This window comes from Mus caroli, chromosome 11 (assembly GCF_900094665.2).
Source record: "Mus caroli chromosome 11, CAROLI_EIJ_v1.1, whole genome shotgun sequence".
Lineage (NCBI taxonomy): Eukaryota > Metazoa > Chordata > Mammalia > Rodentia > Muridae > Mus > Mus caroli.
Genome location: NC_034580.1, coordinates 113,684,937 through 113,696,245, shown reverse-complemented (window position 1 = coordinate 113,696,245; position 11,309 = coordinate 113,684,937). Strand labels below are relative to the sequence as shown.

The 11,309-nt window shown below is 53.4% G+C and overlaps 3 protein-coding genes across 3 annotated transcripts in view; 1 reads left to right on the top strand and 2 right to left on the bottom strand.

Annotated features, from left to right (window-relative positions):
• Tk1 (thymidine kinase 1) overlaps nt 1-848 on the top strand; it is a 9,947-nt gene extending 9,099 nt beyond the window's left edge. The window contains exons 6-7 of the mRNA XM_021176259.2: nt 1-93; nt 229-848. The exon at nt 1-93 is cut by the window's left edge and continues 23 nt beyond it. Of these exons, the coding sequence (XP_021031918.1) occupies nt 1-93; nt 229-422 (287 nt within the window). The 3' untranslated portion in view covers nt 423-848. The remainder of the gene's footprint in view (nt 94-228) is intronic.
• Nucleotides 849-2,128: 1,280 nt separating this feature from the next.
• On the bottom strand, nt 2,129-6,757 carry Syngr2 (synaptogyrin 2). Its single transcript, XM_021176450.2, has 3 exons — nt 6,623-6,757; nt 3,671-3,908; nt 2,129-3,317 (listed from the first exon to the last, which is right to left on the bottom strand). The coding sequence occupies exons 1-3, from the start codon at nt 6,719-6,721 to the stop codon at nt 2,980-2,982; spliced, it is 675 nt and encodes a 224-aa protein (XP_021032109.1). The 5' UTR covers nt 6,722-6,757; the 3' UTR covers nt 2,129-2,979.
• A 2,530-nt stretch (nt 6,758-9,287) lies between these two features.
• The window catches only part of C11H17orf99 (chromosome 11 C17orf99 homolog), a 9,895-nt gene continuing 7,873 nt past the window's right edge, over nt 9,288-11,309 (bottom strand). The window contains exons 4-6 of the mRNA XM_021175366.1: nt 10,477-10,746; nt 10,232-10,355; nt 9,288-9,509 (exon numbers count right to left, since the gene is read on the bottom strand). Of these exons, the coding sequence (XP_021031025.1) occupies nt 9,503-9,509; nt 10,232-10,355; nt 10,477-10,746 (401 nt within the window). The 3' untranslated portion in view covers nt 9,288-9,502. The remainder of the gene's footprint in view (nt 9,510-10,231; nt 10,356-10,476; nt 10,747-11,309) is intronic.

The window sequence follows — 11,309 nt, the reverse complement described above, 5'->3', positions numbered from 1 at the left end:
TGCCCCTGGCGGAGAGTGTGGTGAAGCTCACTGCTGTGTGCATGGAGTGCTTCCGAGAAGCTTCCTACACGAAGAGGCTGGGCCTGGAGAAAGAGACACACAGACACACACACACACACACACACACACACACACACACACACACACACACACACATGCTTCTGCCCAAGGACTCGGGTGGGCTTAGGCTCCAGCTTCTGAGCCCCACCTTCACATCTCCCTCCCACCAGGTAGAGGTGATTGGCGGAGCCGACAAGTATCACTCCGTGTGCCGCCTGTGCTACTTTAAGAAGTCTTCAGCCCAGGCTGCTGGGTCAAACAACAAGGAGAACTGTCTGGTGCTGGGGCAGCCAGGAGAGGCCTTGGCTGTCAGGAAGCTCTTTGCCTCTCAGCAAGTCCTACAATACAACTCTGCCAACTGAAGGGACCCGGGGCCTGCCGTCTCCTACCCAGGTTGGACTCTCAGAGAGCAGGGGGAGCGCGGGCCTGCCATTCCTAACGGACACTGTGCCTTGAACAGGCTCATCGTTCACTCGCTGAAGCTGTTTTCAGTTCCCTTTTTGATTGCCATGATGCCTCAATGCAGACTGGAGCCCAGACCCTGCCTGGTGGCTAGGGGGTCCCGCGTTCAGCCAAAGGTGAGGACAGAGCTGTCTAGCATTGTGACACTGGTGGGGCTAGTTTCTTCCTTGTTGGTGGCTGCGTTTCAGTCTCAGAGCCCCACCCTCACCAAGGCTCCAGGCCTCTCACAGCTCCCCCATTTATGCCTAAACATTCTCACCTCAGCTCTCAGTGAGCCACTTTTCTTGTGCAAAGTGAACAATATTAAAGTTTACTACTAATGAGAACGTCTTTCTCCTTAGCCTGGCTTTCCCTAACTTGCAACTGGCACCCACATGACTTGGGGGTAGAAATGTGTTTTGTAGTACCAATGGTCTCACCACAGCCCAAGAAGAACAGTCCCACATTTCTATCTGGTTGGTTTCGTGACAAAAATGGCAAAGAACCTGCTAGAGAGTCAGGAGATGGTGTTTCTAGCTGGCTCGGGGGTTAGGGGGTGGTCAGGTTTTGTGAGACAGACATTTGATAGCTTGAGTTGAGAAAACAGCTCAGATACTCAGATAGGCCTTGGAAAGTGGGTGGGGCGACACCCTTGAGGACTAGAGACCTGGGTCTAAGGTGCCAGTGTGATGCTGGTGTTGTGCCCAGCTTGCCTGCCATCTAACTCATTAACTGCTTAATGCATGTTCTGCAGAGAAGGCCCACAGCTCAGAGCTGGGCTGTTAGCTTACACTTCAGATTTTGAAAGACACCGCCGGCCGCCATCAACAGCTTTGTCATTGCACAAGAGTTACCTAAGGGGTATGCTGCTTCCTGACAAAGACTGGTCTACTGCCTGCCAGGTCCCTGGAAGGTGTCAAGAGAGGCCAGAGTCAACCTCAGAGGGGCAGCATCCAGGGGCCCTGGCAGGCATCAGAACCCTGGCAAGCTGTCCAGAACAATCCATTTTACAAGCTATTTTAGGATGCAGTGGAAGGCAGCGTGAAGAATGAGACCCCACTGGGGAAGCTGCCACCCCAAGTTCAAAAACCATGGTCTAGCTGGGCATGATGGTCTAAGCTTTACCCAGCACTCAAGGGGCAGAGCCAAGCGGGTCTCGGAGTTCCAGGACAGCCAGAGCTACACAGTGAGACCCTGTCTAAAACAAAACAACAAAAAACATGGTGTAAGCCGGGCAGTGGTGGTGCACGCCTTTGATCCCAGCACTTGGGAGGCAGAGGCAGGTGGATTTCTGAGTTCGAGGCCAGCCTGGTCTACAAAGTGAGTCACAGTGTAGAACTAGAACTAGGGTGAGGCAGGAGGTTTGCCTCAAGTTGGAGGCTGACCTGAGTTACACAATGAGACGCTGCTCTGGCCAAGCACACACCATAAGCCTGGGTCATGTTACCTTTGAAAGGCTGGAAGCTGGCTTAGTCGTCTGGCATGAAGTCCAGGGTTTGAAACCAAGCACTTGGGGGAAGTCAGAGGGTGGGTCATCCTTGGCTCTGTAAGTTTGAGGCCTTGTCTCAAAGCAATACCTTCCAAAGTGTATCTCCACCCTTAGCCTGAGGCGCCACCCAGCACAACACACTGAGAAAAACCGTTTATTCCATCTTCAAACTAGTCTATAGAATCTGAGGGCAGGGGCATCCCCACCAAGTCTCCAATACATTCAGTGCAGGGGTTCCTGCCCTCCCCACTAGTATCTAACAGCTGCTTGGGGATATTTACATAAAGCTGGGTGTTATCTCCAGGCAAATCCCTTCCCTCCTGCCAGGAGTGGGAGAAAGAAGGAAGTGGTATCTTGTCCCTCTGCCTGTCCCACAGTTGGCAGGCAGGCAGCCTGGGGACGGTTGGCACAGTGGTGACCCCAGAAGACACAGCAGTGAGCAGAGAGCTGACTACTGAACCTGAGTGAGGACGTGGGGAGACAGGCACGAGGATCCCCAAGCTTGGCTTTGGGGAAAAAGAGTTGGGGCTTCCATGGTCTCCAGCAGTGGAGAAACTAGCATGGGTCAAAAACATGGTAGCACTAACAGGCACCTGCTTCTGGCTCTCTTCTGGATGGAGAAGGGGATCAGGGTTACTAAAAGCAACAAGGAGCTGAGCACACAGCTGGATGGCTGCGCTGGTTAAGCAAATCCAGGCCCTGGGTCCTATCTACAGTACTATGGTGGGGGATAAAAAGATCTAGTCAAAACTATCTTCTCAAAAATGCCCTTGAGGATTGGGTGGGCGGCGGCGAAGCCCCGCTGGGCATGGGCACTTCAGGTGTGCTCTGTCTGACTGCAGCTGGGATGCAGAAAGGCGTGGACTCTTTGGCTGTCAACTGTAACAGGCAAGGGACTACGTTCTGAGCAGCAACCCTTGAGAGAAGTCCAGGGTAGAGGGGCGGCCCTCTCCCAACCACCCCTTCCCTGCCTTCTTGTCCCTGGCTGCTCAGTACACAGGGGGAGGCTGGTAGCCCTCAGTAGTCTCCACATTCTGAGTGAAGGGTGGCTGCTGGTAGTTTTCCACGGAGGCGCTAGGGTAGGAGGCGTAGGCTGTGTTGGGATCCGGGGTGGGATCCACGTAGTTCTGAATGAAGGCGTCCACTCCAGCCTTGTAGCGTTGGTAGGCCAGGGAAGCCAGCACACCCCAGGAAAAGATGGAGAAGAAGCTGAAGGTGATGGCTGCCCGAGCTGAGTCCGCTCCCACCCGGACATCTTGAGGTTTGGTGGCTGCCCACTGGTTGGTCAGGAAGCAGAAACCAACAAACCACAGGAAGGTCCAGAGAGCTAGGGAAATAAGGGAGAGAGTTGGCCCTAGGGACAGCCTGGATCCCCAGGGTCCAGGAGGGACAGAGAAGGACTCTCCCCAGGGCCGTGGGCTGTGTAACCTATAGACACAGAGGGACGTGAGGGCTAAGGGAGTCAGCTACTTGGTGGGGTTGATGAGTCGGGAAACCTGATACTGTGTTTCTCTCTTATGCCCCCAACACCCTGATTTCTGAAGTCAGAAAGTCTGTGTGTCATCCCAGGGAACAGGAGGACCTAGGAGAAGCCTCAGGTGAGTTTCATGGCCCTCAGCTGCTGTCAGCACCCCCTCCCAACAGTACTGAAGCCCTGGTATAGCAGTGCCACAGGCATACCTGAGAAGAGCAGGTCGCCAATGACCAGGTACTTGCGGTCAGTGGCGTTGCTTATCTGGGAGAAGAAGGCATCGACCACAAGGAAGAAGGCTGAGGCTAGGAAGGCCAGCACCCCGATGGCGCTGCCGTAGCGGCAGGCATCCTCATTCTGGTTGAACACACAGTATAGTTGATCAGATGTGTGAATGTTGGTGTAGCCCTCGCCGAAGATGCAGGAGAACACGATCAAGGCCAAGACCTGGGGGAGAGGAGATGCCATGGGCAGTGGCAGACGCCTGTTGGCCATTGCCTGTACAGACCCCATGAGGGCCTAGAGAGGGGGATCCTAGCAGGATATCAGGATGTCTGTCTCTCTGCTGATGTCCCCATCTGAGACTGGTGTTTCAACCCCTTCTGGATTTGTGGGGCTGAGGTGACAGGCAGACTGTGGCCAGGGTATCATCAAAACAGTTCCTGACCACAAGGGGCTGGGGACAGAATGGGCTATTTATTACGAGACGAGGTGATCCCCTAGCTTCCTAACTACAGAGTGACCTTACTTAGGGTTGTGACTAAGAACAAAGAAGAATCCACCTGGGCTGGAGAGATGGCTCAGCGGTTAAGAGCACTGACTGTTCTTCCTGAGGTTCTGAGTTCAATTCCCAGCAACCACATGGTGGCTCCCAACCATCTGTAATGGGATCCAATTCCCTCTTCTGGTGTGTGAAGACAGCGACAGTGGACTCACACACATAAAGTCTTTAAAAAAAAAAAGAATCCACCCATCTCCAGTTTGAATAAGATTTGGGTTTCTTTTGGAGGGGGCGTTGGTTTGGTTTTCTGTTTGTTTTGGGTGAAGGAGTTTCATTTAGTTGTCACTCAAAATGATCCTGCCTCTTGATCCTCCTGCCTCCACCTCCCAATGCTGGGATAATCATGTGCTGGCATGCCTGCTTGGACTCTTCCCAACCCTACCCTATCCTGCTTGCGGGTAACTGGAACCTAGGGCTTCACACTTGTTAGGTAAGTTCACCACCACTGACCTACGTTTCCAGCCCTCGAGGATGTGTGTGTATTTGTAAGTTTCAGGTTTTTCCTTTCTTCCTTCCTTCCTTCCTTCCTTCCTTCCTTTCTTTCTTTCCTTCTCTCTCTTTTTTTTTTTCCTGAGACAGGGTCTCATTAGGTAGTGATAGCTGCCCTGGAATTCAGAGAACCTGCCTCTGCCTCCAGAATAGAATGCTGGGATTCAAGGCCTGTACCACCACACCTGTCCTTATTGGTTGTTTTAAGATAGAATCTCAGGCTGGAGAGATGGCTCATCAGTTAAGAGCACTGACTGCTCTTGCAGAGGACCTGGAGACCCTCATGTTAGCTCATCACCACCTGTGACTCCGATTCCAGAGGACAAGATAACCAACCACCTTCTGAATACCAGGCCTGCACGTGGTGCACCTTCATACATCATATGAGGCAGGCAAACACTCATACATATGAAATAAAAATAAGTAAACAGAAATAAAAAAGACAGGATCTCACTCAGGTTCAGGCTGGCCTGAAATTCATGACAATCCTGCCTCATGCTTCCTCAATACTGATAACCACCTCCCATTTGAATGAGTTTTAAATAGGATGGGCCACAAAATCACGGAGGTGAAACTCAAAGTGTGTCATCTAACCCTCATCCCAACACCCTGCCCCAAGTCAACTCTACAGCATCAACCAACATCTTCTAGGACACCCTTCAACGCTGCCCTGTTTCCTCCAAGACTCCCTAAAGCAAGAGACTCCCCAGTCAGCCAGCCTTTCTCCCTACAAGGACTTCCGGCTTCTTTGGCACGTCGGCCCCTCCCCTCTAGTCTCCAACCCCACCACGGTTCCCCTCAGAGCAAGGATTTTGGGGTGGTCAGATCCACAGCCAGGCTCAGATCCCGCAGGAGCCAGGACAGAGGTGGGAAAGTCACCAGCAGAGACTGTCCAGAGTTTGGAAAGCAGCTCCTTTGGAATCGTCCTAGTCATTTCGCTTCCTCCCCGCACCCTAAGGCCACCGCCAAGCCCAGGTCAAGGCGGCAGATGCAACTGAGTCTGTGGGCACCTGGCTGCCTCCATACTCGCAGAGCGATCCTGCGGGGACGCTCTCAATAGGGCAGTGGAACTGGCAGTCACAAGCCCCGCCCCCAGCTGTGGATGAAGCCGGAACTCCTGGACTGGGCGCGGAGTATGGGTCAGGGCTCCTGGCACTGCCATCCTGACTGACAGGGTACAACCCAGGACGGAGTCACTAGATTCCACCGCTAGGCTGGGAGATTCCGGGGAGCCAGGGCACCTCCAAGGCTCCAGGCCCAGACCCCCTGGGCGCAGTGGGACCACCCTCAATCTGGCAGCTAAAGTCTCAGCTTTCAGTGTTTTCATCCCAAGATATGGAAAGCTGCCCCGCACGCCTGGTACAAGGGGGCTCGCCGCGCTTCTGGGAAGGGGGTGCATTTGGTGGGAAAGCAGACCTGTTGCTAGCCTCTGAGAGGGAAGGGAACTCTCCTTCAGGGCGCCAGGCTAATCCCCCTCCTCGCACCCCACGTGGCTGCAGAAAGTCCCTTCCAGGTGAATTCCCTAGGCTGGGAGCCGCGGCGTGCCGGCCACCTGCTGTGCCGTGCCCCTCTCCGGTCCCTCCCACTGCCAACAAGGCGACAGGCCTGCCTCCCCGGAGAACTTCAGGGACGTCCCGCACCAGAGCGGCCGGGACCAGTGGTCCAGGGTGCGGCGGGGCCCGGCCCGGAGTTGGGGAGACCAGGTCCGGAGTGGAACAGGCGACAAAACGCACCGGCTGGAGGGGACAGAGACGCGGAGGGGCACGGGGCCCCGCGCTCTCCGAAAGGCCCAGGACGCGCAGCCGCCGCCACCTGTCGCGCTCTGCGGCCCGCGGCCCACGGGCCCTGGTAGCCAGGACGCCCGGCTCCGGGTCCTCGCTGATGGACTCACCATGCTCACGAGGCGCGTCACCACCTGAGGCTGAGACAGGAAGCGCCGCAGGTCGAAGGAGCCGCCCGCGTTGGCCGCGCCATAGGCCCCGCTCTCCATGTCGCCGTCGCCACCGAGCCGCGGATGGCCGGGAACCAGCCGGATTGCCCCGCCCCGTCCCGTCCCGCCCACGGGGGCGGGTCCGGCCGCCGACAGGGCGGGGCCAACCGCCGGGAAGTAGAGGCAGCGTGCCCCTCCGAACTTGTGGAAGTTGGCAGCAAAACTTGGAGCTTCGCAGGAGGCGCCAGGGTGCGGAAGGGGGAGGAAAAGCTCACCCCTGGGAAATATGTCCTACTGAGTTCATCCAGAAAGGATCAGAGAGTCCCCAAGAAGAGACATCCTAGGCGGCCCTCACTTTACTCTTACTTACACAGTGCCCTGGTGAAGGTCTTCTCCCGTAAGCCCTCCAGACATCCAAATCCCACCAATCCAGAGTCCAGGCTCGTAAATACCTGGATGTCACTTCACCATTCGGCTCCAGACCAAAGGACTGGGGCATAAGCTCTTGCCTAGCACGTCAGAGGCCCCCAGTTCCAACCTCTGGACTACTGTAGTAATTAATAACTATGGCCCCCACAGTTCTGGCTACTCTTTGCTCTGGAGCTAAGCCTGACAGCCAAAGGGCTCTGAAGGGCAGATCTCTAGACATCATGATCACATGCTGCAAAGCATCTGGTGGCTGTTGTCTCAGGAAGAGAAAGAGGGCAGGAGAATAAGGAGTTCAAGACCATCCTGAGCTATCTGAGATCTAGTCTCAAGTACACACATACTGAGGATTGTAATTTTAAAAATTAAAACAAATGAGATCACTAGGTCATAGACTCCAGCTCCCCCTGTCCCCCAATAACATTTAGAAAGGGAACATGATGCTTAATTGTCAACCCAGGGCTTCACGTTGGCCGCCAAGAGGCCTCCAGCTATCCTTCTGTTGACAACACAAATTTGTTCCCAAGGGGACCGTGGCTGTTGAGGGGTGTAGAGGGCTGAGAAGTGACACAGAATGGAGTCATGACAAGATGGCTTTACCACAGTCACTTCAATGGATAATGAATAATGAGACAGACTCACCTCAGTAATGAGGGGGGCTGGACAATAAGGAAACTGAGGCAGAAGCCTGCCCCACCAGAAGGGTCACCACTCAGGAGAAGACAGGAGTAGGCACAAGAGAGACTGGGCCTTCTAACAGTCTATCTGCGTCTATTTGCACCCTCCCCACACTAACAGAGCCTGTGACAAGCTGCTGGTAGGTGAGCCCAGGGCTACCTCCTAAAATCTGTTCATACACGCCATGAGTGTTTGATGAAGGAGAACTGGCTGGCAGGACTTTCCTACAAACCCTCCCTTTCTCTCTCTCTCTCTCTCTTTCTTTTTCCTACACAGAGAAACTCTATCTCAAAAAACCAAAAACAAAACCAACCTTTTGCCATTACATCATTACATGTAATTGGTTTGTGCCTGGAGTGGGTGGGTGGAGCACACGAGATGACACATGTCATAAAAAGGACACCTCGTAAGACATAACGCTTGCTCCCTTCACAGGGTGGGTCCCTGGGATTGAACTCAGGATCCCAGACTTGGCAGCAAACACCTTCACCCATAACACAAGACCCTTCTCAGATTTTTGTTTTATTTTAGGACAGAGTCTTACTATGCAGCCTGACTGTCCTGGCACTCATTTGTAGACCAGGCTAGCCTCTAGTTCACAGGGATCCTCGCGCTTCTGCCTCCCACATGCTGGAACCAGAGGTGTATGCCAGCGTACCTTGTCAGCAGCTCAGTTTTTCATTTATCTTTTGGTTGTCATTATCCCGTTCTTTGGGACCAGATTCGTGGACCAGGCTTGACCTTGAACTCCTCCTGATCCTCCTGCCTCCACCTCCTGAGTTCCGGGATCACAAGGATGAGCCACCACACACAGAAACCTTCTACTGTTGCCCAATGGTTGATGAGCACCCCCTTCTTCAGTTACACAACCCCACATGTGACCAGAAACTAAAGAAGCTGGGCTTCAGTGCGTCAGAGAGCAGGAGCACCGCTCAGTCGCTCGGATGCCCTCTTGTAGCAACCACCGCTCACTCATGCAGCAGGAATCCCACACACGATACAGTTTTATCCCCTTGGGCCTCGTTCACGCTAATGCTCTAGATTTCTGGAGCCCTTTTGGGGTACACTACTTTTGATACTCTGAGCTGCATCCCCCTTTCTTTTTTAAGTTTTTTTTTTTTAAGAATTATTTGCCGGGCGTGGTGGCGCACACCTTTAATCCCAGCACTTGGGAGGCAGAGGCAGGCAGATTTCTGAGTTCGAGGCCAGCCTGGTCTACAAAATGAGTTCCAAAGCCGGGCGTGGTGGCGCACGCCTTTAATCCCAGCACTNGGGAGGCAGAGGCAGGCGGATTTCTGAGTTCGAGGCCAGCCTGGTCTACAAAGTGAGTGCCAGGACAGCCAGGGCTACACAGAGAAACCCTGTCTCAAAAAAAACCAAAAAAAAAAAAAAAAAGAGTTCCAGGACAGCCAGGGCTACACAGAGAAACCCTGTCTCAAAAAAAACCAAAAAAAAAAAAAAAATGAGTTCCAGGACAGCCAGGACTATACAGAGAAACCCTGTCTCAAAAAAANAAAAAAAAAACAAAAAAAAAAAGAATTATTTATTTTATTTATAGAAGTACATTATGGGAATTGAACTCAGGACCGCTGGAAGGACAGTCAGTGCTGTAACATACTGAGCCATCTCTCCAGCCCTGAACCCCCCTTTTCTACCCCCACTCCTCAGGCTCTCTTTTGCTCCATTGGTGGGTTCTTGTATAGGGCAGGGAGGCAAGCCCATGGCTCTGTCTTCTGGTCACAACCTGATGACAAGGGAGTTAGTCCAGGTCAGACAGGTTCACCTGGTCATGTGATGCTGGGTACACCAGTGAGCTCACTCACCCCACTAAGTGCACCGAATCACCAAGAGGCTACTTGCTGGTCCCTGGTCACATGTCAGTAGGAGTTAGGCCTCTGTACCCATTTTACAGAGGAATACAATGAGTCTCAGGTGACACGCTCTCCTATGTGTCTGGCCTCTGGAAAAGATGGTCTTGGGAGGATGAACCATAAGATCCAGCAGGTCCCAAGTTGAGATGTTCAAGGACAGAAGTGGTCACAACCCAAAGGCCAGTACTGGGTGTGCACGGAGATGTCTGGTGCTTGGAGCCAAAGCACACAAATGCCCCGGCCACTGTACGTGTGAGAGGTGAAGGCTTGGGAGAGGGGAACCTGGAAGGTCTCACATCTGTGGAAAGGCTGACAGGTGGGACTGTGTGGTAAGTAGAACTCCTGGCCCACTCTGGTCTCTAGAGGCCCTATGAGACCCATAGGGAAATCCCCCACCAGATGTCGGCTGGGAAGCACAGTGAGGGTGTAAGGAACTTACTAGGTACCATAGGCCTTTGGCTTTAATAAGCAGCTTCAGGTTGGGCCTTGTTATACAGACCTAGTCTCTCAAGACTAACCTGCTGGTCCCACTCAGGACACTGGCTGGTCACAGAGATGGTCAGCCTCTCACCCACACTAAGCTCCCATGGCTTACCTGGTCGAGCTCAGCATCCTGGAAGCAATAACGGCTATGGAGACGAGGCTGCCAGCCAGAATACAGGTGGGTGTCAGGGGCAGCTCCCCTGCAAGGGTGGTCACCAGCTTGGCTCGGGCCTCTGCTATGAAAGGGGCAAGGAAGGTGTGCGGCAACCCTTAGGCCTGTCCTGCCCTGAGCAGTGGCCAGGTTCAGCCCCAACCACCTCACAATTCCCTGCTCCAGGCAGGGAAGAACCAGCTCACCTCGGGGCAGTGGGATGCGGGCACTGCTGTCCACACCGACATCGTTTTCAGCTTCGCACTGGAACCAACCAGCGGTCTGGGACAGCGGGAGGGAGAAGTTGGCCGGTTTTCCATGAAGTGGCCTTTGCTGTGCAAGAACACGCCCACCATTCCCCACCAAGCGGTAGGTGATGGGGGGGCTGCCTGAGGATGCCAGGCAGGACAGCTCCACAGTGGGGCCCGAGTCCCCATGGCGTAGGATGAAGTCAGCCTGCAGCTGAGACACTGGCTCTGATAGGGTGGAAGAGAGTAGCACTGGTGTGGGGAGAAGCTTTTCATAACCCCTGTACATTCTCCTCCTGGTACGTCAGGGAACCCAGAGACTCAGTGTGACTGCTACCTTCTCCCCAGCCAGAGTGTTCTCTGCACCAAATGTCTAGGCTTCCAGACTTCTTATGGTATACACTATACATACAATTTTATCTTTAACATGTACTTTAACAGGCAGGGGTGACTCATGCCTTTAATCCCAGCACTTGGGAGGCAGAGGCAGGAGGATTTCTGAGTTCGAGGCCAGCCTGGTCTACAGAGTGAGTTCGAGAACAGCCAGGGCTACACAGAGAAACCCTGTCTCGAAAAACCAAAAAAACAAAACAAAACACCCCCCAAAACAAAAAACCTGTCTCAAAAAAACAAAAACAAAAAACAAAAAACCCTGTCTCAAAAAAACAAAAACAAACAAACAAAAAAAGTGCTTTAAAGAAATTCTTGTTGTTGTTGTTTTTGAAACAGGATCTCTCTCCATAGCTCTGACTGTCCTAGAATTCACTCTGTAGATCAGACTGGCCTTGGTC

Excerpts from the sequence above, each read along its gene's own strand:
- Syngr2 (XM_021176450.2), bottom strand. The coding sequence starts at position 6,721 with ATGGAGAGCGGGGCCTATGGCGCGGCCAACGCGGGCGGCTCCTTCGAC. Across the intron at positions 3,909-6,622 it reads TGACGCGCCTCGTGAGCATG|GTCTTGGCCTTGATCGTGTT; the intron begins GTGAGTCCATCA and ends CCTCTCCCCCAG. Across the intron at positions 3,318-3,670 it reads TGGCGACCTGCTCTTCTCAG|CTCTCTGGACCTTCCTGTGG; the intron begins GTATGCCTGTGG and ends TTATTTCCCTAG.